This window comes from Rissa tridactyla, chromosome 1, assembly GCF_028500815.1.
Source record: "Rissa tridactyla isolate bRisTri1 chromosome 1, bRisTri1.patW.cur.20221130, whole genome shotgun sequence".
Lineage (NCBI taxonomy): Eukaryota > Metazoa > Chordata > Aves > Charadriiformes > Laridae > Rissa > Rissa tridactyla.
In genome coordinates this window covers 97,299,879-97,325,187 of record NC_071466.1, presented here as the reverse complement: position 1 = coordinate 97,325,187, position 25,309 = coordinate 97,299,879, and the positions used below count along the sequence as shown (strand labels likewise).

The window sequence follows — 25,309 nt, the reverse complement described above, 5'->3', positions numbered from 1 at the left end:
CATTTCCTGGTGGGTCGAATGCTTTCTCGCAGACCTCAGATTTGAGTCCTGCTGCCTGCCTGGATTAGTTACCCCACACCAGTCCAAAGGAAACAATGTCCCCAAGCACCGTAATTCGGTGGTTAGAAAGAAGGCAGCAGAGAGATGTGCTCTGCGAGGTCTGTCTTTACCCAGGGCTACGCTGTGGCTTATAGCCATAACTACAGGAACTAAGCCCAAGCTGCCCCAGCTGTGACACCGCTCCAAGTTTCAGTTTGTGCCAGAGGAGCAGACAATTTTGCCAGTGTTGAGAAAGGCAAGTGTGGCTCTTGCTCGCTGTGCTGAGGACGCGCTGCGCATCAGGACTGACAGGAGGCACATTCCTTGCTCCCCAGGGCAGGCGTTGCTCCTGCCCTCGGACCACGCACAGCACACATAGCCAGAGCAGTAGCTCCCGACGGTGTGAGCATCTCTGTGGTGTGAACATCCTTCCCTGCTCAGCCTCTGCAGCAGGTCTAGCCTCGCGAGCATTGCAGTGCCTTGGACTGCCTGCGATTCCCGTGTCCAAACTGCAGATACACAGCGCTTTGCACAGATTTAGTCACAGACTTACTTGCTGCACCCTAATCTCTTAATCTTAAAGCTAGATGAAGGAAACGAAAGACTCAATGGCCAGTGTGAAGCATGGCATACGAATGTTCATCTTTTGTCAAGTGTTACCTTGTTCTGAAATTCATAAGCAAACAAATAAGCAAAACCAGTCCTTATTTACTAATGTTACGTATACCCGAGCTGGGTGTTGCAGCCAGATATTGGAGGACTACAGTTATATGAGAAGGTTAATAACACACCAAGGCCCTAACGCCTTTACTTTCTGAGGTCTTCTACTAAAGAGAAGGTGAAAAAGGAGCAGAGCGTGACCTTAAAGGACCTGTGTAAGAATAAAGAGCTATCTGCCCCTTCTGGGAAGGGAGAACTCCAGCACATCTGCCTTTTCTCAGTCCTAAAGCATTCTTGATAAATTACGGGATAGTAGCCACAGACAAATTTGGCTGTAAAGAAAGTCTGGGGCTTGTAACAAAATCTACAGCTTGAAGTTACAGATTTACGATGACAGGATACAAATAAATTCCTGGCTGATATCAAAGCAGTCCATGTTACCATGCTAACTGATGGGAAAGAATGAACAAATAAAACAAAAGGTAAACAATAGTTACACATTTGGATTTTTCAAATAAACTGTAACTACAAAGGAAACCTGCCCACAAGACGCAACATGGTTTTTAAAGCTTGTGATACATGGAATTTTTCCACACACATATGGGAAAAATTCCTTTCAGAGCAAAGAAGCTAATAAATCCCTCCGGGGTTTTCCACTTTCCCTTGGCTGCTTCCGCTTTCCCCTAACTCAGTCCAAGCAGTATCCTGGAAACCTTCAGAATGAGCCAAACTTAACTGATAAGTATGGCAAATAAAAGTCAAAAAATCTCTTAATCTGAAGATGCTGGGGATTATATACAGTTGAATGACTGTCACAAGAAAATCTAAAACCACGTTTAGTCATTCCTCCAACAACTCTCCCTCTCGCCTCTGACAAAAACCGCACGGCATTGCAGGCTTTGGAGAAATGCCCTTGGGAAGAGACCTTCCTGTCTGGCCCCAGCTACACACTCCCCGGCAGCCATCAGCTGATAGAAATAGCAGATGAGATGCAAGGAGAAAAGTTTTAGTCATACTTTTCAAACCTGAAAGGCAGCAGCTGGCCCAAGGCTGACAGCGTATTAACCCAAGAAGCCAAACACATCCATCTTTCAGATTAATATTCAATTTCTGGGGCAATGATCCTTTAATATCAAATCATCCCTTTGCGAACACATTTTCTATCATCTAGGAAATCCCACAGATGCTCGGGCTCCTGCAGCATCTTTAATGAATATGAGGAACGCGTCTATAGCCAGGAGAGCACAAATCCCTACCCAGCCAACTCACCATCCCAGCACGATAACGGTGTGTAGCAGGTAGGTAAAACGTACAAGCCCTAAGGTCTCTGAATGCTCACCAACCCACCCAATAGCCAGGACTGCACAGCTTGTTTTCAAGAGAGTTCTTGTAGAAGTGGGGTGTAAGAGAGGGTTCAACAACAGATCCCTAAACCACAGGACACGGTGACAACACGGTGTCTCAAGGAAAGAGTAAGGAGAAAAAGCAGTGGAAAACCTCAGGGAAAGAAAACAAAAGGCCTGCAATTCATGGGAAGAGGACGTAGGAGGGATGATACCTACTGGAAGAAAAGCATCGTAGTCATTAATTCAGTGCCTAAGTCTATCCACACTGGGAGACCTTAAAGCCCCTTTGCTCTCACCCTGTTCCAACAACTACAATTTCCTGTGGACCCTGTTAGCTCAGCAAATCTAGAATTGAACCACAGCCTGTGATCCAGCTGAATAGCTGGTAATGCTGCCTCTTGCTTAGGAACATGCTTCCACTTCAAAGAAAACTTACAAAATTACGTGGTCATTAGCAAGGACATGCATAATGTAACGTGGGACAAAAAAAAAGCTGCATCTTCAGTGTCAAAATGGATTAAGGGCTCAAATTCATGTAACCCATTAGAGCCTTTTATTTAACACAAGGAAGAAAAGTGCCTTTTAGGATGCTAAGAGATACATGTCTGAGCTTAAATTAAATAGAGTGGGACAAACATTCAGCTGGTACAAATCAGTGCAGCCCAGCTGCTGTAGAATTACACCAGTTTTACATCAGGTGGTATAAAATAATTTTTTTGAGTATCATGGAGTGACTATTTTATGAGCATGACATGAATCTGCCCAATCAGGAGAGATTACAGAACCAGATGGTAAAACTTTGCAGTATGAACGCATTGCTCTAATCCTAGGAAGAAAAAGTGAGAAGATAATAAAAATGAAACCAGTTAAGGATCCATCACACTGTGTTCCTTTTATCAAATATGTCAACTCTGATGCACATAGGTTTCAAGCCTTGTTCTGTGGATGTCTGGGAAGTACCAAAACTAAAAGATATTAAAAAAAATACAAAACTGATGGTCTTGTCTTGGGAAAGTAAAACAGTTTATGAGTTAGGGAGATAGACGCTTGTACCTCATACCTATGGATCTTAGGCCTCTCTTCATCCCTCTCCCAACAGTTCTCCCTCTGCATTGGTTTGGGCAGTAGGTCCTGAATAGGACCTCTGCAAAAATTCAGTGAGCTAAAGGACTACGACCAGGGCTCCTCTGAAGACAAGTTTCATTCCAGATCACTTTAGTGACACCAGCACCTGCTCAAGAGGAATCCCCGCTGCCCCATGTCTCAGACATGAAATTTATGGCAAGCCTTGGGAAGGGCCTGTTTCCTACTGTTAGCTAGAGAGGAAACCTCAATGAGTCTCAGATTAGACGCCCAACTTCCAGACGCCCATTTGTAAGTAAGGTGAATCCCACACTACCAGACTGGGAGAGATATCATGTGAATCTAGTGACACAGGTGGGGCAAATAAGTTATACTGCTCCCAGACTAGTCCCTTAGTACTGTTGTCTAGTATTGTCATTCAACAGTATCCAACAGTTTTATTATTATTTTTTCTTATTTAAATTTGGCTTTCATTTCAGAACAAGTATTTCCTGAATTTCAGGCAAAAACTCTTTAGAGGATATGTTAAAAAATAATCAGGTGTCAAATGTATCCCAAATTTTTTAACTGCTGTCAGTCTCATTTTCTGAACACTTTTCAAAAGAAAACAAGAACGATTGATCGCATTCCCAGTAAGTTAAAATAGTATAACAACACTTCAAACACGTGCTTACTGGATTATTAAAAGCAAGCTTTAAATGAAACCTCCTTAATGACTGTCAGTAATTTCCAAAGCTCAATGGTACCTTTAGGTATCTCAACATGAAAGATACGATACTTACCCCCTTATAATGGATCATATGGCCCTCAACATTCACTTTATAGGTCTCAACACCCAGCTCTTTTGCCAATCGGAGAATCCGGTTTTGAGTAGGTCCCACATACGATCCACCAACATCTACGTAATTAACTTTATTGTTCTGTCAAAATAAAGAATACAGGAATCAGAAGCCAAGCAGGAAGCTCCTCAACACAAACCTCTAGAAGTAGAAATAATTATTCCATACTATCACTGCAACAATATGCACAGGAGAAAACTTGTACTGACTGAGTTAAAAGTAGGCAGTGCTGAGCTGTGTAATGACAGACACACAGAGCACAGTGCCTTTACTCTGTAGCACCCATGTGTGCCATTGGGTTTAACTCTTGTTTAAATTTTCCCATAGCTTTCAATATTGTTTTTTCAGTCTCACAAAAGATAATGAAGAAACATCCAACCAAATCAATGCTTTGGTTAAGTCTAACCCCACTTTTTCAGAATTCATGTAACTTTTCTTGTCATTGCAAAACATTTCTCAAGTTGAAACCATCTCCAGTACCAAAGGCTTGTTTTCTCACCGTAGATATCTGCTTAGACTTAATGCTGTAGATGCTGACCCCTGCACTGCATTATTCAGAGAGTAATCTTTCCAGCATGGCACACCTTGGCTCTAACCCAGCGCATCCTGACACTGAAGGCCAGGCTGGATGGGGCTTCGAGCAATCTGGTCTAGTGAGAGGTGTCCCTGCCCATGGCAGGGGGTTGGAACTAGATGATCTTGAAGGTCTCTTCCAACCCAAACCATTCTATCATTCTATGAGTCTATGAAGGTGCTCCACACACCTCTCAGACCAGCATCAAGAGCACTTGGGAGGAAGGAAGAAAGCAAAAAAGTTTCAGGGACGCATACTATTACAAGAAGGCTGATTTCCCAAGATAGTAACTCTTTTTAACACTGTTTATAGTGAGTATTTTAAGCTAGGCATTCTCAGTGTCACAGAAGGATGGTGTTTATGCTTCATGTACAATGTTTTCTGGTGAAACACCACTGTTTATCTCTGGTTCCCCAGCAATGGCATCTGAGATAATTTAAACCTCCTTTACTTCCAGGGTGGGAAGCAGAGGTAGTTATCTGTATTATATTACCCCTTGACACAGGTGACTCATCATTTCTTTCATTTTCTCTTTAATGGCAATCAAGACATGGTCCATTTTTAGAAGCAGGAGTGCTATTTCAGATAATTTTAAGCCGTGTTAAAATGCACATCTGAGCTGTAATGACGTCTGGCCCTGCTCAAGCTGCTTCTTATAGGACTTTCAGTTACCATGCCCGTTACAGTATGCAAAGTGAGATGGGAATGAGAGGAGAAATGCTTTGGCACTCACAGTCTCAGATGATAGTTTCCCTCTGTTAAAGGCAGAGCAGATCCTGCCGTGGACAAAGGGTGCGAACTATGTGGGTGGAATTTAATTACCTTAATACAGATGTTTAACACCAATTTAGACAGCCCAGGGTATCCAAGACTTCTGTGCAAGGCTGACAAATTTGACTCATGAAATATGGAAGAACTGCAGCTGGAGGCCAGGCAAGGTGTCCTAGGGCAGCTAAAATGGCACTGCACACTTCTGGTTAGGCACCCAAATCCCATTTGGTGTTCTCAGAGTTGCTTCCAGACCAATTTTAAAGAACCTCCTGTCAAGAGGTGCCCACTGGCATGCATTGCAATGCAACCTGTCCAAACAGAACTCTATTACTTCACAAAAGTGATGGCAATTTGAAACACCTGTCTTCTTTGGGAACTCTACTCCCTGTCTTCCCCCTAGCTAATGATGTCAAACCCAACAGAATCACAGAATGGTTGAGGTTGGAAGGGACCTCTGGAGGTCATCTGGTCCAACCCCTCCTGCTCTAGGAAGGTCACCTAGAGCCAGTTGCCCAGGACCACGTCCAGACAGCTTTTGAATATCTCCAAGAAGGGAGATGCCTGGGCAGCCTGTGCCAGTGCTCAATCACCCTCACACTAAAAAAGTGTTTCCTAATGTTCAGATGCTTCATACCTCCTGTGTTTCAGGTTTTGCCCACTGCCTCTTCTCCTGCCACTGGGCACCACTGAAAAGATCCTGCCTCCATCCTCTTTGCACCCTTCCTTACCTCCATTCTATACACTGATGAGATTCCTCTGAGCCTTCTCTTCTCCAGGCTAAACAGTCCCAGCTCTCTCAGCCTTTCCTCACAGGAGAGATGCTCCAGTCCCTCCATCATCCAGATCATTTATGAAGATGTTGAACAGGATTGGACCCAGTATTGACCCCTGGGGCACACCACAAGTTACTGGCCTCCAACTAGACTTTGTACCACTGATCACCATTCTCTGGACCAGGCTGTTCAGCCAGTTTTTAGTCCATCTCCCTGTCTGTTCAACCAGCCCACACTACACCAGCTTGTTTATGAGGATCTTATGGGAGACAGTGTTGAATTATTGAAGTCTAGGTAGACAATATCCACTGTTCTTCCATCATCTACCAAGTCTCATTTCATCACCTCTTGGTGAATTCATGCTGACTGATGACTTTCTTGTCCTTCATGTGCCTGGAAATGGTGTCCAGGATTAGTTCCTCTATCACCTTCCCAGGGACTGAGTTGAGGCTGACCTGCCGTAGCTCCCTGGGTCCTCCTTCTTGCCCTTCTTGAAGACAGGAGTGACATTTGCCATGTTGTAGAGCAGCACAAGTGAGAGTCCAGCATCTCACAAAGCACTTACCCTGATAGTGAACGTCCGTCCTCCAACTCTGTTCCGGGCCTCAAGAACTACCACGCTGACCCCAGACTCAGACAGCAATTTGGCAGCCGACAAACCTATCAGAATAAGAGAAAGTGTTTTAAAGCAAATGGCAGCAACCAGCCACATTAATGGTCAACAACTGAACCAAAGCTTCAAGGTCAGAGATTTGTTTTCAAATCCCTTTCAGACCTTGTTTTCAAAAATTCCTGATACTTTTCATGGTATCTTACCACAGAAATTATGTGTCTGCAGCTTAGCTGCATGTTATAACCATCTCCATAAGCAGCATTCACAGACTGAAGTTTCCTCCTTCAGATTAGCATTTTGGCATTTTAAAATCAGTAAAATCTCAATCATTAAGGGACACTAATCTTACTCTTCCTTTGTGCAGTGCATAGAAAGGCAGAACCCAGCTCGTGGGTCTTGCAATGCTAAACTAATAGAAATAATAATATATTAAGTAGGCATGTTCCAGAGAGGTAGGCTTCCAACTTCTTATCTCACTCATGACCTCTCCAATCTATTGCTATCTGCTGTCCCCACTGACACGCAGAAAGTCTGCTTCACTGTCAAGATTCATTTTAAACAATGGAGTTTGACCATGGCAATCAAACAGGCTGTATGTAGATACTTTATAAAAGGAATTATGGTCTCAGCAAAAATCATCTAATTATCGGACTTCGTGATGGAGGCACTAGAGACAACTGGAAATTCAATAGGACAGAAGTCCTCTTTGCTTTTGACAAATGCAAGCTGAAATTGTAAAAAGCAATTATGAGTTTGTGAAATCAGATTATCCTATTGCCCTGCGGGCCAATTTGGCACTGAAGCATTGTTTCTTTGGAGTTGTTTCCCCTCCTTAAGTATAAGAAAGCCAGCCTTATTGATCAGAACTTCCAAGATACCCTGCAGTAAGGCATAATAATATTATGCCCATGTTTATTACACTACCCTGAAATGTGATTAAAAGCTACTGTTCGTGATCCCACAAAGAATGCACATCTGAAAAGACCAGAGGAGAGGAATCATTCTGGGCAGCATTAAGTGTACTCATTTATTGTGAGGACAATACGGAATAGCCCATAAGCTTCTGCCACATAATCTTTTAATGGGGAAGCGGAACACCATTCACTGGAAACCAGAACTGAGGAAGTTCAAATGTCTTACATTGACAAAAATTATATGTAAGATTTCCATACTCATCTAAGAATAACTTCACAGCCTTGTGCCACACAATATTCTTTAGATCGGTGCTGGAACAGGAGTATACTTAATTCTTCCCCCTATTTAATATTCTAATTTTTAAAAATGCTAGCCATTTGACAGTAAACATCTTATAAATTGATCTGATTTCTTTTGATAGTTTTTGATTACTTTTTCCTGTGTGAAAGACTACAGGGAACATCTTACTTTTTTTTATATATATAGTTAATTCTTTAACGCTTTTGGTGGTGATGTTCTCTTCTTCCTCAACACAAAGAGAAGACACAAGTCTATAATGTTGGAAACACAAAATGCAGCATTTTCTTATAAATACTTTTATTTTTTATGAAGAAAAATGATTTTTCAAAATATACAGTGTTTTTTGTCACAAAAAAGTGGATTTCCTACATATATAAAAATAAAAAGTTGAATTTCTCTATTCTGCACAAATACCACTGGACATTCAGGCATGAGCGTGTAATTCTTTTATAAGAAAGTTTACTGTAGATATACAAGTCTTGAAAATACACATAGTGTGTTCACGTGTTGCACTATGGAACATGCAGCAGTGAAAAATCTTGTCCAGGTATAAAAAAAAATTGTATGCAAATCCTCAGTGCCTAAGACCATAATGTCCTGCTGTATTCCATAGCTATATTCACATCATAGCTATTTAGGAAGAATAATGTTTGCACTGTACTGGGTTGGACATTAAGCTTAAAGCTTAATTATATGATATATCCAAATAAAGAAGGACTGCTAAAGGGTGAAGAACATGCAGTAATATGACTGAGGTTCTCTAATCTGTTTTCTTGTTAAACTGTACTTCTCGCACTCCAGCCTTACAGATTTTTAGTTTTATTACTGTTAACCCAAGTGTTACTGTAGACACTAATAAAAAAAAAAAAAAAGGCTTCAGAGCTACACAGATTGGGAAAAGGCAAGAGATATATCAGGACAGCAGTGGCTTACTGGCTTCTGGGAGAGGGCCTGACGCAGAAATAAAACCAATGCAAAATATGTTGATTAAAGATTGTTACTACACGTTTATTTGTTTAAAGCATGGAAATATTTTCCTTTTCAAATGGAGGACTAGCAACAACACCGACGCACGGGATCTCTCTATGTAGCTGTCTACTGTACCAAATTCTTTAGCTCCATTCTGGTGTGACTGAAGTGCACCAGATACAGGGGCTTCCACAGGTATGTCTTAAGCATCCCACAGGACATGAAGCCTACATGCCTTTGATACACAATTAATCTCAAAACAGATTGCACATTTTCCCTTTATCTTCTCCATAACTTGAATTTTCAATGCTTTTGTTGCTGTTCCAGTACCCTCCGCAGGACTGGACACCAGAGAGTGACCATTTATTTCTGTTTCATCAATGGGGTGAGAATGAGAGGGAGGAAGGAATGAGACCTTCTCCTTTCCAGTTCCTTACCCTCTCTCTGCCTGCTCAGCTCCCCTCAGGCCACATGGAGCTGGCCTCCCGCCTCCTCTCCAACATCTCCACTCCTTCCCCAGAGGACTACCCATCCCTGGAAGTGTTCAAGGCCAGGCTGGATGGGGCTTTGAGCAGCCTGGTCTAGTGGGAGGTGTCCCTACCCGTGGCAGGGGAGTTGGAGCTAGATGATCTTGAAGGTCCCTTCCAACTCAAACCATTCTACGATTCTGTGACAGCTGTCACGGGGGAGGGCAGGACCTTCATACCACAAGGGCCTCCCGCAACGTGAGCACTACTCTAGAGCCATAGCCCTCCGCCATGCCTGGGTTTTGGCACCAGCCACAATGTCCTGGGATATTGTGGATATCCACAGTGTCCTGCGAGCACGCCACACCGGAACAAACCGGGCACTGGGCTGTGACCCCCTAGGCCGCAGCCAAGACGCAGGCGAGGTATTTTAAAAGACACCTGTGGATGCCTGCATGGCTGTGTCACAGACATGCCTGTCGCAGCTGAGGCCGCTGCTGTGCCCCATTGCCGCCTCCACCTCCTGCAAGAGTGGCCTAGAGATAAAGCTGCAAACCATCCCAAATCACCGGCAGCACTCCTTACAGACACCACTCTAATTCTAGGAATTAGAAATATACCACTTGCCTCAGGAAGATGAAAGGAGCCTGCCAAAACCATGCCCCATTTGAAGTATCTGGCTGTAGAAATTCACTTGTTATTAGATGAGAATAAACAAGGCAAGATGACTTATACATCCTCCACAAGGGTTTCTATGGCAATCTCACACCAAGCTCCCCCCGTCTGAAGACACCATGCAGGAAAGCTCTGTTCCTATCGATTCTGCAGCGCTATTAAGGACTCAGAATTGCTGCTGTTACAGATCATACTGCCTCTGCTTTCATTTCAGAAAACTGCCACAATCCTATCAAGCAAAGCAGTTTCAAGTGCATCAAAACACCGGATACACTGTTTAAAAAAAAAAAAAAGAAGAAAGTAAGATGAATTTATGTCAATCTGCAGGCTACCAGACTTACACTATGGCTGAAGCACAGAGATGCTGAACAATACTGAATTTTGTATGTAGCATGATGGAAAATACAGAGAAAGCATGTCTCTACTTGACAGGAGAGAAAGGTTCAACTCTACTGGTAGTGCACAAGACTGGGATTTAAGAGACCCGAGCTTATTCCCAACAAAGCCCTGTCACGTGGGAAATGTTTCCCTGTTTCACAGGGAAGCATTTATAAGGGTGGCATTTATATGAAGAATTCCAAGTTGCCTCAGTACTGGGCTTGATACAGGGTGTATGAGCAGACACGAGTTCTGCAGCACAAATGGTGGCAGTTTTTAAAAAGTTACTTTATCAGAAACGTGACAGTAACTCTACTTTTCAAAATCCAGGCTCTGTAAATCCACAGCATCAAGCAGATTCACTGATACACCATGATCGGAAGCAAAAATCACCAGCATCTTTCCCAGAGACAGAACTTTTCACATGAGGTATGCTGAACACCTCCAGAACATATAAGGGCAGTGCCCATACAGGGTAACAAAGGGCAGTGGAGTGATGACAGTCTGATATCATTAACTCTTTAACCCTTCAAACCAAGGCCACTATGTATGTGCCATATTGAGCACACCAAAACAAAGGCAGAGAAAGTTACCTGTTACTATTGAAAAGCTAACTGTCTGATGGTTACCTAGATGCATTATTTGCCCACTTGCTAGCTTCTTTGACAAAGTGCATTTGCCTTTTATGCATCCGCCACCAGGCTGAAAGGTTATCAAAACCAACCTAATAAAACATTCCTTCCCAAAATCCTTCCTAATCCACCTTTCTCTACATGGAGTGGGATGATTACATTGTGTGAAAGACGACTACCCCATTACTGCAGTGTTCTAACAGGCTTTAATTGAATAACACACAGAAAAAAATCTTTCCGGAAAATCTCTACATTTATCTGATCTTAAGAAGGGGAATAGTTTTAAAACTTTTTTGCTCATTATTCTAATATCCATCAGTAAAGACAATTGGCAATATATCCTCATTAAAGTTCCACTGTAATGGCATGCTAATGCTGTGTTTATTTTTACTGTTTCACCAATGGAAAACCTAACTTTTTCCGAACACAATTGAGTAATTAAATCTGGCAATGGCCATCTTAGAATCAACTCTCATTATTCAGCTAGAAGTCTCTTTGCCAAGTAAACACGAACCTGTCAATAAGAGGCACAAAACATTTCCACCATGACTGTAGGGTAAAATCTCCCATCCTCACCTTTTTTCTCCTTCTACTCCCCCAGGAGTTTCTTTTCATTTGAATTTTTGTGCATACCATGGTATTTAAAGAAGTTTTAAAATACAGTTAAAATGTACTCGGTTACATTAGACTAACTCCAGAGAATTCACTAAAGGACAACAACATATATAAGGTCAAGAATGAAAGAACTGTTCTCCTTCACAGAGCAAGGTTTTCAAGATTTAAAATTGCCACTGTAAACGAAAAAAGAACTTACTAATTCAATTACAACCCCTTAAATTTGCGCAAAACAGCATGAATATGCAGTGCTGATTGCAAGTCTACATTCATTTCTTCTTTCAATGTTGCCTAATAACATAACATCACTAACTTTCTGTTTGTCAGAAACTGTATTTTATCTTCCCTTACGTTCTTTCACAACACTTGTTGTAGTATACTTGATACTGGGGATGAGGTTGTGTTTATTTATTTTGTCATTTTCGGGTAAATGTTTTTCATCTACATCAATTCTTTTTTTTCCCCTCTAGCAAAAATAATCCAGTTGATTCAGCAAAGATTTCAACCATCAGAGAATAAATATTTTCTATTACAGAGTACATTGTCCAACTGAGACCAAGCCACTCTAACTGGTTTCAATGGTGCTACTGTCTAAATGCTTTCAACAGATGCAAGCCTTGTTCTGAAGGGGACAAAGACGATTTCTCATGGACAGCGTTAACAGAAACGCAGTGGGCAGGAAGAAGGAATTGTATCACGAGGATGAATCCACTCCTCTGTACACACCCACTGGGAATTTCAAGTCCAAAGCCCATTGCAGTAAACATCTCTTCCCCAGAATAATGCCCACCCCCCAAAACAAAGGCGGAAAGAAGTTAACTAGTATAATCATGGAGTTAGAAATGTAGCATCCTCCTTCCCTTTACATATTAAAATGAGTAGCCCCAGCTAAGATGACGATGGTTTGATACCATCTAGTTAATGGAAACATCTAAGGTAATTATGCACATTTTCTAACTATTGATAATTGTTTTGGTCAGTATGCAGAATAAATTCCTGTTAGCTAAATGGTGATCTTCAATGAAATAAGTATGTGAAAAAATGTTGCTGCTAAACTACGGTCAATGTCATTGCCACAAATATCAAGAACGTCAGCATTGTTATTCCCAGGAAGGACATAATGCCTGCCCCATGCCCGTTTTTGTTATGCTAGCATAGAGATCTGTCCTAACTACTTAGCGATTTCTTTTGCTCCCTGGAGCAAATAACACTCTTAAGACTTCAGACCTACCTACTACCAGGAATACTCTTTCCTACCTTTCAACACCTTTCACCTCAGCATGGTGCAAAATATATTCCTCAAGGACAAACCATAGGTTTACAGCACTCTCCTAGAAGTTTTGAATTTGCTAACCTATGAATCACGCTGGTGTACATTTTGGTTTTTGCCAGAAACAAGCATGACACATTCTTCATTCCAGAGCAGAATGAGCTGTGATTACTGAGGTCACCCTCTGGGTTAGACAACGTTTATAAATGATGCATTTATCATAGAAAACCACATGAAGAATACAATGGAAGATGAAGAAAATAATACTATTTCTACATCTGGTTACATAATGATCACATCACAACCATATTTTGTCCAAAACTAAATATCTGGCACTGAGCATAACACGAAGGAGCCTGTTAACCAAAACCCATGCCCCACATCATAAGGTTTTGCATCTTTAGTAGCAAAACTTTAGAACACATTATGAAGGAGATAAATGGAAACTGGTATTTCTGCTTATTTGCAAGTATTGTATAAAACATCTATTACACTTTATATGGGGGTCTGATAGTTTTGTTCCGGCTGTAAATTTTTGTCATAATGACAATCAGCTTGCTAGCGATCCATGGGGAACTGACAGCCCTATGAAACATTGCTATTTAATTCTGCATCCCAAAAAATGGCCTTTAGGAATTTCTGGTACCAAGGGACAATATTATCACCTTTTATCAGAAGGCTGCCCAGGGAAGTGATTGAGTCACCATCCCTGGAGGTATTTAAAAGACGGGTAGACAGAGTGCTTAGAGATATGGTTTAGTGATGATTTTTGAAAGAGTTAGGTTGATGGTTGGGCTCGATGATCTCAAAGGTCTCCTCCCACCTAGGCGATTCTACGACTCTATGATAAAGCGTGAAGGAAACAGGTAGCCAGAGCCCAGAGCAGGGCAGATGTAAAGAGATAAACGCAGGGTACATTTTATGAACCAGCTATTGCATTCCTACAGGTCAAATTCTGGGTAAATTTAGAAGTAACACTCGAAAAAAAATCTACTGAAAACTGCTCCAGATTTACACAGGTGGGACTGATAATATCTTCCACCAGTAACTGTGTATTTGACAGTTTATCTGACACTACCACCCACCAGCAGCTTGGCACGCTGTCAAAACAAACAGAGCAGTATACAACATAAGTTGTGCCGCCGTTAATACCAAGTAAGGAAAATCTGCATTTCCTCGTTATTCAGTCTTTCACTCGGAGAGCACAGCCAATGCGTAGGTAGCTCAAGTGGTAAGGTTGTCGATCACACACCGCGGAGCAGGAGATGCCAACGCATAGCGCTCTTCCATGAAGAGGGGAAAAAAAAAAAGCGTTAATAGTGTATCATATGTTTTATTTCAATATAAAGACTAATTACTACTATTTTTACATGCCAGCTTCTCCTACAATTTGTGGCCCTTGGCCTCCTCCGTAAGTGCAATAGAAAACACTGCTGTTTCCTGCACACTGCTGGCAAACCTAAGCATCTGTTTTACTGAGCCATGAGATCTCCTTGTTTCGAGCTAAGAACAAATGTGGGTTTATTTGGAAATAAGAACTATCCATGTCAAGGAATGCTAATCTTCAGTGCAAGTTTCAATTATAGCTGTGTTTCCCTTGTGCTTTGTCCTTGTAACATGATGTGCTGAAATTTCTTCCAAAAGATGTTTGCGTACAAGTTCTCTTGGACTTGCCTGCTTCTGGACATAGTTCTCCGTATCTGTTATGTCTCTGGCTTGCATTATGTAGACAAACAGTCTTAATCCTCCATGCCTTCTTCTGATAAACTGGGCCTTCTGGTGTCCAAAATTCATGTCTAAGGCCAGGCCGGCATACAAACGTACCCCAAACTTCCCACTGAAAAAGTTGAGGTGTTTTGTTTACACTCTTTTTTGCCAAATTTTGAACTATTTAAGCTTGAATTTTCAGAGCGTGTTTTTCAGGCTGATTATTTTTTGCTGGAAAATCTTGGTCAAAATTGGCTGGCTGTTTCCAAACCTTCAGGAAACATTCTTCTTCGATTTCGAAAACTGATGGCTTTTTTTTTTTTTTTTCCTATTTTGGAAGTTTTAGCAGCCACTTGAAATTTGGCAAGGAAGTAGCCTTTGAGTCAACATAGTGCATTTTGTTATCCATGTGAAAATATGCCCCAATAAGGTCAGTTAGAAAGTTCTGAGGAATTACAGGTCACATGTAGGCAGCAGCCATTTTCTAGATCTGAAAAGCTGAAATAGCTGAGGTTTCTGTCAAAACTCTCTGAGGACTTCATGCTGTCCAGTCATTAACAAGCAGTCCCTAAGGAGTGACTGAGACACCCCGGACCTCCTTACAACCCATTTCGTATCTCGGAGCACCAGTGCACATTGCATCCTAGGGCTATGGAACCAGAACTGTGTCCAGTTCTGGGCTCCCCGGTTCAACAAGGACAGGGAAGTGCTGGAGATGGTGAGGGCTACCAAGATGATGAGGGGACTGGAACACCTCTCTTATGAAGAAAGGCTGAGGGATTTGGGTCTCTTCAGCCTGGAAAAAAGATGGCTGAGGGGGGATCATATCAACACTTATAAATGCTTAGAGGGTGGGTGTCAGGAGGATGGGGCCAGGCTCTTTTCAGTGGTGCCCAGTGACAGGACAAGAGGTAACGGGCACAAACTTGAACATAGGAAGTTCCATCTAAATATGAGGAGGAACTTCTTTACTTTGAGGGTGGCAGAGCACTGGACCAGGCTGCCCAGAGAGGTGGCGGAGTCTCCAACTCTGGAGACATTCCAAACCCGCCTGGATGCGTTCCTGTGCAACCTGCTGTAGGTGACCCTGCTGTGGCAGGGGGGTTGGACTAGATGATCCCCAGAGGTCCCTTCCAACCCCTGTCAGTCTGTGAAAACCTGAATTTCCCTGTAATTGTGGGCTTAGCTTGCAGAGCAGCTAATGGAGCTGAGATGGGGACAACGTGTCAAAAGAAGTATGGCAGCAACTTGGTGCATAAAAGAGACAACTTCTGGAAGCCATCAATACAGTAGTTTGTCCACGGAGAGGATAACAATCTCCTAGTCCTCAACTAGTGTAGCCGCTTAACTCAAGTGTCAGAAGACCCTCTGACAGGATGTCAGGGTTACGATCCTGCCGATTAATCAGACATGCATCCATGGCACGTCACGTGCTGTCAGCTTGCTGTGTTTAACAAATGAGGAGATTACATAGCCTAAACCAAAACGCACAGGCAAAAGATCAATATCAATCCAAACCAGAACACCCGCTTCAGTCCAGTAGAAAAACCCTATAAATAGAAAATGGGAGCAATATTCAAGGCATAAAAACAAGGACTTCCTGTGGGTATGGGGAAAGTCTTTAACTTCAGGCATCCATTTGTTTAATATGCTTGAGTATAAAATATTATAATTAATATTAACTGTATTACAAGGGACACTATTTATTAAGAATGATACAAACATGTGCCTGGGGCCTTTCCTGGCCACCATCCACATTTTTAACACGTATGCCCATGTGAAAAGCGGAATCTAGCTCAAGATCTGCAGCTCCCTCTCCGTAGGGTGTCCAATCACACTTGCGGATGCAATCTGAACAGTTCGAACACGATTCCACAGGGTACAGCAGGAAAGTCTCAGCGGTGGAGGCCACCAGGGCTGAGTTCGTCTTCCAAGAGCTTCTCCACCGTGAAGCACCCTTTGCAGAAGCTCCCTGGATTCCAGCTTCCTACCAGGCAGAGTCGATTCTGTGTCCCTGTGAATGACCACGTACAGACGTGTGTGTGCACACAGAGGCCAGGAGCACGGACGAGAAGAGCCTGTCAGGTTGTACAGAAGCTGGCTCTCAAGACCATGCTTCACTTCGAGGAACAGATAGCTCCAGAGGTGCCAGACAGGATTTGAGCTTCATTTTGCAAATATTGTACAAATAATTGAAAAAGCCACAATCTCACTGCTGGGAAGCTCAAACCTAATATAATAAGCAGCTTGCTTATACCTGATATACATTTAATATATTTCTAGTAAAGAACGAGTTCACCCGAGAGTTTCCCATCCTTTCTTGCAAGCATCAGATAACTAGTATCTAAAATACAGCAGAAGGAGAGAAGACAGTAATCTCACCAGACGAGGCAACTGCAAATATATCTTCAGAGAAATAAGCAGCAGCAAGTCAAGACTGGAGTCAGAAAGACGTGGAGGGGAAACCCTGTCTGAATGGAGCGTGTTTTACTGTTTTTCTCACCAGAACCAAAATTCCAGATACAGATCACTTTTTTTAAGACCAGAAAGCAGCCCTGTCTAAACTCTTACAGAACTGAGGTGTAGGTCTATTGGTACAGGAACAGCAGCGACAGAGAAGCTGTGTGAAAAGCAAAACAAACCAGGAGCTGATAGGAATTATAGTGCCCAGGTATGAAAGGTATTGTATATTCAAGATGGATTGATTATGAAATAAGGCATTTATTGTCCATTTTTCTAAGGCTGCTTTCTTAAAATGATGCCTGCTCTAATTCATAACAGGCTAACACCCATTTCTATGCCACTGGCATGACATAAGCGTTGCCACTGGCAAGAACAATATTCCTGCACCCCAAGAGTGCTGTGACATGTTTATTTGTCTTCCTAATGCCACTGACAAATTTTCAGGGGCTGTAACACCTTGAAATTTCCTGCTTGGCTCCATTTCAGACTCCACAACAGGCTTTAATCCAAGGCATAAGCGTTCTGAAGTAACTTACTGATTCTTGCACTAGTGAGGCAAGATACCACTTGGAAATGCTCGATGTGTTTTCCAAAACACTGCTACAGTTTGGAAAGCCGGAGAAGCAAGGGACCCGCAATAAGAGGAGCTTCTCAGAATCCTAAAAGCCACGTTAAGATCACATCGCCATCACCTGCACATGGTACGGGTGGTTAATTCCCTAAGGGCACTCTGTGCATTACAGGAACTTTAAGGATGAAGACCAAATGACTTGTGCTAGCGGGAAAATACACAGGTATCTGGTAAAATTTAAAATCCAAACAAAACTAAGTCCAAACTCTTTCCTTCTGTTCAGTGATACTATGGATTATTTATATAATTACGTTGTCACAAAAAATACTTAAACAATTACTGTTATTTTAGGAAATGAAACAATGTAATGAAGTAAATGATTTGTTGTTTTGTGCATTAATTCATTGCAGATTAAAGAAAGGAAAGCCTCTGACTCCTTCTCAATTCTAATAAAAAATAATTTTAAATGGTTGAAGTATCACTGAAGTCACTCAGTCACATAATTCACCTTTTCTGAACCATTAGTAAAGTAAAGACTCCCTGAAAACTGAAACCTGGCCAAAGCTGCTAACACAGTATTTATCTGATGGACAAACCAAAGACAGATTTTCTCCAATGTAGCAACATTATCATCTTAGGTACCATCAGGTGCCATAAGAAAAATGTCTTCTGTTTTTCAAGAAGGTGGATCAGGGGCCACAGTGCACTTGCTAGCATTAAAGTAGATCTGAATCTGAACAGTATTTTGGGAAGTACTTTTCCTAGTCCATTACATCAGGAGAACTTGGCTGTCTACGGAGTTCAACTCTTCTCACAGTAACAAAACCCAAACTGTTTTTATAGATATTCCCAGATGTCTTTCTAAAGCATTTATCAAAATAATACAACTGTTATCCCTGCAAGACCTGCCTAAACCCCCACAACTTCAAAATACCATCTTTCTCGGGATGCAAAAATCCCAGCCGGTATCCCTGCATCCTCCTGCACCTGTGGACATTATAAAGTCAGTTTTTCTACAGACTCTCTTCCGATGAGCACGAAGTACAAAACAACGCAAGAAGCAGCAATTACCTCCTAAAAAAGCAACCTGGATTATTTTTTCCTGTTTTTTTTTTTCCCCCCCCAAAGTGTACCCGAAACCCCTGAGGACCCGACACCTCTCTAACCATCGCCCAAGCCTTCAAGCCAGCCATGGGGACCAGCCACCCCCGGGCCCCGCCGCCCCCAGGCCCTCCCGCGCTGCCCAGCCGGGAGCACCCCGGCCCCGAACGCCGGTGCCCCCCGGGGCAGGGCGGGCTCTGGGACCGCTCCCGGTGGCTGGGATGCCACGGGGGAGGCCGGCGGATGAGCGGTAGCCGCACCACCCGCTCCGGACCCACCTGAGATGCCGCCCCCGACCACCACCACGTCGTATTTCTCGGTCATGGCGCTGCCCCCCGTCCTTGCCGCTGTCTCCATCCCGCCCTCCCGCGGCGGCGGCGGCGGCTCCGATCCGGCTGTGGCGGACGGGCGGGCAGCGCCGCGCCGTCCCGCCCGCCCCGGACACGCCCCCTGGGCGGGGCTCCAAGCTGCCTCCACCAATGGGCATCAGTTAGGGGCGGGGTCTAACGTAGTCACGCCCCCTCCCCGGGTGCTCGCCCTCCGCCCGGCCCGACGGGGCGGTGCGGGGTCCCGGAGGAGCGGGAGTGCGACGGTGCCAGCTCGGAGAAGACCGGCGCCAAACGCTGCCTGCCGGTGTAGGTTTTGCCTGGGAAAGTCTCGGTGCCGGCTGGGTTTCCCACCAGCCCCTCCTGGGTCCACCAGAAAGGATGGGAGGCTGATAGGCTACAGCATCCCTGCTGCGGGATGCAACAGCTCTGGCTGCTTGCACCCACCAAGCCCCTTTTATTTACTAAAATTTATAAAGTATGCCAGCAGTGAGTGTGGGAGAAGGTGAGGAGATCCACGGAGCTACAGTGTCACAGGTTACAGCAGTATACAAGCCTCACCGTGTCCCGGAATCGAACAGCACTCCATCCACGAGCCAGGGAATGACGGGTTAACTTTTGCATGAAAGTAGCTTCCCAAAGACAATGCCTGAAATAATAACGGGTTGCCAAAATACCAGTTTTGTTTGTACTTCTACTGTTACGGCTCTGAAATACATGATGGTTGTGATTTATTTTTTTTTTGTGCGTTTTACAGCTCGTACAATTTTTATTGCCAAAGTGTAAATGTCATTTCTGTGAAACTAAGTAGAAAAAATAGAGAGTCTGTCCATCCCTTTACAAGTAAGCACAGAAGACCTTTACAATTCATAGAATTACAGAAAATCCTAATGCCACTTTATGTTAAATATTGAGATAAGTTCTGAGAGTTGCCCAGTTCTGCAATCATATGCCATATCTGAGTATGACCAAAGTGAATAAAAGCACAACACTACAAAGTTGGTGTCCTCAGAAATGCCTTGGCTTTCTTACAGTGGGGAAAAAATAGGACTTTTGGGTTGTGCTAATCGTGCCGAATGAGCAAGATGTGGACATGTTGGAGCAGGTCCAGAGGAGGGACACAAAAGATGATGAGGGGGCTGGAGCACCTATGCTATGAGGACAGGCTGGGAGAGCTGGGGTTGTTCAGCCTGGAGAAGAGAAGGCTCCAGGGATAATTTACTGCGGCCTTTCAGTACTTAAAGGGGTCTTATAAGAAAAATGGGGAAAGACTTTTTAATAGGGCCTGTAGTGATAGGACATGGGGTAATGGTTTTAAACTAAAGGAGGTCAGATTCAGACTAGATACGAGGTAGAATTGTTTTACAATGAAGGTGGTGAAACACCAGCACGGGTTGCCCAGAGAGGTGTCCCATCCCTGGGGACGGGGCTCTGGGCAATTTGATCTAGTTGAGGATGTCCCTGCTTATTGCAGGGGGGTTGGACTAGGTGATATTTAAAGGTCCCTTCAACCCAAACCATTCTATGATTCTATGACAACAGTGACTGAAGGCAGAAACATCTCTGAAATCATCAGGCTCCACGTGGATTGACAATACAAGAGACAGAATAATGAATCTTCATTCAAAGTAAAATCAGGTACTTAAAAAAGTAAAGCAGACTTGCAGTGCTAATTAAGTGTGCGGACTGGCTGCACACACAAAAGTACCAGGTGCTATAGCAAATAAGAGGAACAGCAAGATCCCTACTGCTCTGAGGGATTGTCTGCTGACACAGAAGCTCATTATCACCAGGATTGCTGCTGCTTGCATACCAGAGTAAAGTGAGCAAAAAGGAGACAGTCTGAGACTGTGAGAGTGATATGTATTCCGAAATGGAAAAATGCAATGTGCTAACAGCTGTCTGCGCTTATTGGGGAAAAAAGTCTTTGCTTCTTGACGGTGATAGGGGTAGCCGCTCTCACAGCTCTGCTGGCCCCAGTGAGCAGGTCACAGGGAATCCGACCAATAAGAAGCAGCACCTCCCTCATAATACAGAAGCCAAGTTTGGAAGAAAACAACAAAAACATCCTCTGTGATAAGAACAGGAAACTTGTGTGTATCTAGATAACTTGCTGATAGACAAGCTTGCCAAAAGTTCTCTAGTGCTAAAAAGGAGCTGCAACAGGCTTGTGAAGGAGCAATGGAGATGGAAGTGGTTTTACCTTGGAGCAGCTCTAACAATGAGAGATGACATCAAAGTGTGAATTGTATGCATTGTGATTGCCTCAACCCCTGCATTAAAGACTGAAAAAATATCTAAGGGGGCTACCAAGGATTACCTCGGGCATTCGCAACCTCCAGGGGTAGCAACGGCTGCCATAACTGTGTAGCTGCTAAGCCCTTAGCATCTCTGTGATGCAAATAAGAGACCTCAGAATAATTCTACTTTAACTCATATAGATCTGAAGACATGCAGGATTTGGGAAAAAAAACACCAACAAGCAGATGCTGAAGCCTTGCTAGAGAGCAACAGGATGAACCCAATAGGAGATGATCAAGGAGACCTTGTCAACCTCACAGCTGGGTCCATCAGAGTTTGCTGAGGACTTGCAGAAAATGCAAGAAGTAGGCAAGGAAGCAGGTGATGCGTCATATTGAGAGTGATCCTCCTTTCAGAAGTGTTATGACCACAATTTCAAAGAGAAATTTGGAATCTGCTCAGAAATCAGCAGAAAATAAAAGGATTGCAAACTTAACAGTAAAGGAAATTTTATTCCAAACAGATAAAATTTTATTTGAAAATAAGTTAATTGTTGCTCAGAACAGAGAATTGTATAATAAAGAAATGCTTGCCAATGCACTCTATTCCTTATAGACTATAAAAAAGCAGAGAGCAATGCTGCAGGGTGAGCATAGGACGCTGCTGTTGCTGAAACCATTTCCTAGCAATCTACCTGGTTGATTTACATCTGCTTCAGTGAATGACTGTAATTATTTGCTGAGCTTGCAGAATGTGCGTGATCATTAATGTGAAGGTATAGAAAGTCACAGGACTGATACAGACTTTCACATTTACCAGGAAAAAACCCTGAAAGCTGCTGAGAAATACAGTGGACCATCCAAAGCAAGGCTTTCACTCCAGATCACAGCTGTGTCAGCAGCAATAAAAATTGTCACGCAGACACGGGAATGCGCAAAAATGCGTCAGTTTCTTTAGCAAAGAACATGAAGACAAATGTCCAAAGATAAGTGCGATCACTAAGTTCTTTGTTGTACTACAAGTATTTTGCTTTCAGTTTTGACAACTACTGATGTGAGAAAGTCAAACTTCTCAGGTCACGTCATCAGTAGTCACAGTTACATGTTATTTTTCGTCTGCTCAGTACCACAAATGATGAGTAAAATCAGTCATCATCGTTGTGGAAGACACAGATGTTTTGCATTCCTTCCTGGTTTCACTGTTATTTTATTTTGCCAATGCATCTGAAAATTGGAATACAAACACAGGGAAAATCCCTGACATTAAAATAAAATGTTTTTGTCAACATAAAAATCATTATCTATTGTGCATTCACGTATGCAGCATAATCTTTTAGTTCTTTATTTGGTTTATGAATATCTTTTGACAGGTAAATAGAGAGAACCGAAGTTCTGTAAGGCAAGAATGCATTATCACTAGAAGACTGATTGTCATTATTAAGATCATAATTACCACCATTTAGCCAACTCTAAAGTGACATAATTCTAGTACCTTAACAACATCAACAGAGCTTATCTGAAATATCCTAGAACATGCAATCTCAAGTGTTACCGCCAGCTGAAATTTCTGCCATTAACTCATCATCTGTGTTGATTAGCACTCTACTTTGCAGGCACAAAGATGAGCTTTCCAGAGAGTAGTGGAGCCTTTTGGAAAGCTTGATTCACATAAATTTACATTCACAAACATTTTAATTCTGGTAATTATATGGTTAGTACTCTGGGTTACTTCAAGCTGAAATATGAAAAACGGCAAAAAATAACCTGAACTCTTCCAAACATCAGACTCGTTCTGTTGGGAGTCCATTTGTTGGGCCACAGCACGCACAATATGAACTAACTTCAAGCCTCAGCTGTAGGTGCTACTGTATTTTCTAAGGACAGTTTTCTATTTTGGAACAGTATCTGAGACTGCCTTATGCTCAATTTGGGGTCATCGATTAATTTACAGTACTAATGATGTTTACAGAGTTGTTGTTTTTTTTTGCAAGGACTTTATCAGTAAGAGAAATGATAAAAGGCAATGTAGCACATGTAAATACACAATGTTGTACACCATAAGTAGAAAAAAAAATAAAATATTGTTCAATAAAATATTTCAAGCTTTAGAGCACTTTCCTTTGAAACAAACAAAATCCAAACAAGCAACCCCAGACCAAAGTCTCTCCAAGGGTTTTATGAAAGTGGAAAGAGAGAAAATGTGTATTCTCCAATAGCAACAAATGGGCAGTCCAGCCCTCTGCCCAAAGCAGATCCAGCAGATCCATTCTAGGAAAAGTTCATACAATCTCTCTGCCTCCCTCTGGTCCATCAAAAAGGTAGTTTTTTAGACCGACTGGAATGGCCCCAGGAGGGGATTTGTGAAGAGATTTTCTGACAGATTGGTAAAAATTGGTAAGAATCAACTTGGTAAGCTGTGAATGGTATTGTAGAGTATTAATGGGCATTTTTATTGACGAGGATGTGTATTCTTAGATTTTCGAGTCCACTTTTTTACGTAGGTGTGTATTCAAAATGACCAGAAACAATCGCCATTCTGATATTGTAAAACAGTCTTCACTGGTATGAAAAATGCTTTTGTAGACAAAGATGGCTGTGACATGTTTATTCATCACTGTTAATTTTTACTGGCATGTTTTCAACAACTATAGTGATTTCATGCTTCCTGGCTAGCACTATTTCAGGCATCGCACTAAACTCCAATCCATGAATAAGCAACTTGAAGTAAGTTATTGTCACCCTTGGCTATTAGCATTTGATTAGTTCATTTTACCTTCTAATCGCAACCAGGAATCTTCTGAAATATAAACACAGGCAATAAAAATTCAGGGTTCACTCTCTCCTTGACCCGTGTTTCCCTCTCCCTCAATTAATGAGCATCCGACAGACCTTCTGGTGCGGTGACCATCCTGAGTGCAAGGAGGTGGCAGTGGGACACAGAGAGGTATGTGGGAGTGGGGTGCTCCGAGCCAGCCCCCACGACTGGCAGAGTTTCTGCTCTTCAGCAACCAGTTGGCACTAGACCTGCTTACTTGCTTTCCGGCTCCTGCACCAGTCCAGAGACCTTGGTCCCCTCCACAGTGCTGGATGCAGAAGGCATCATTCATGTGATTGCACTGCATTTGGGGGCCTGGAAACTTTCAGTAGGGATGAGGAAAATAGGCAACTGCATGGAAGGAGTTTTCCTAAAGCCACGAGGAAAAGGTCAACTACTATGACTTCAATGTCCCTGGGTAAATCTACTAGAATATATTTAAAACATTCATCCAAATTTCAAAGTGCTCCTCTACACCGGGGAACAGAAAAACAAAATACAAGCTGAGACTTATACCCTAAAGGAGAATGTCCTCAGCTACACAAAATGAAGTTTTCTATTCCCTCAGAGAAACATACTCACTGGGTACAGTCTTACTAGCCCAGGCCAGAAAGAGATACTTTGACTTCACAGAAATGTGGAATAAAATTTTAAGTATTGTTAGCCACTAAAGAGTTAGGTAGATATTTTCTTTCTGTGTTAGGATACCATCAATAATTTCACTTCGTAAAATATTTCCAACTCTTTATTTCACTTTATAATACAAAACACCTAGGCATGTGGGGTAAAAAAAAAAAAAATCAGAAGATAGTTTGGGAAGGAAATGGAATTACCTCATTAAAAATTTTCAAAGTAGCTTCCCTCCATGGTTGTGCAGTCTGACTAAAATTTTTATTGATTTTTTTAACAGCATAAAACTCCCCTCTTTGTATAAGTCTCAAAATTGTCAAATATTTTTAGACGAAGTAGATCTTGAAAATTTGAGCATCATGCTAATGAGTGTTGGGCAGGCTTCATCAGTGGGTGAAATAAAGCCCAAATCCTGTGTACCACAAGAAGTCAGGAATGCCCAGGCAGCTGTTGCGCAAAGAAGTGGTTGTTTGGTATGGCTGCAGGCAGAGAGGAGAGTTTGCTTCCTAGTATTAAAAGACACGTACACAGTGTCTT

The 25,309-nt window shown here is 42.6% G+C and overlaps 1 protein-coding gene across 1 annotated transcript in view; it reads right to left on the bottom strand.

The window, feature by feature from the left end:
- LOC128909271 (amine oxidase [flavin-containing] A-like) overlaps positions 1-19,151 on the bottom strand; it is a 40,265-nt gene extending 21,114 nt beyond the window's left edge. The window contains exons 1-3 of the mRNA XM_054200699.1: positions 19,040-19,151; positions 6,651-6,745; positions 3,911-4,048 (exon numbers count right to left, since the gene is read on the bottom strand). Of these exons, the coding sequence (XP_054056674.1) occupies positions 3,911-4,048; positions 6,651-6,745; positions 19,040-19,118 (312 nt within the window). The 5' untranslated portion in view covers positions 19,119-19,151. The remainder of the gene's footprint in view (positions 1-3,910; positions 4,049-6,650; positions 6,746-19,039) is intronic.
- Between the last annotated feature and the right edge of the window lie 6,158 nt (positions 19,152-25,309).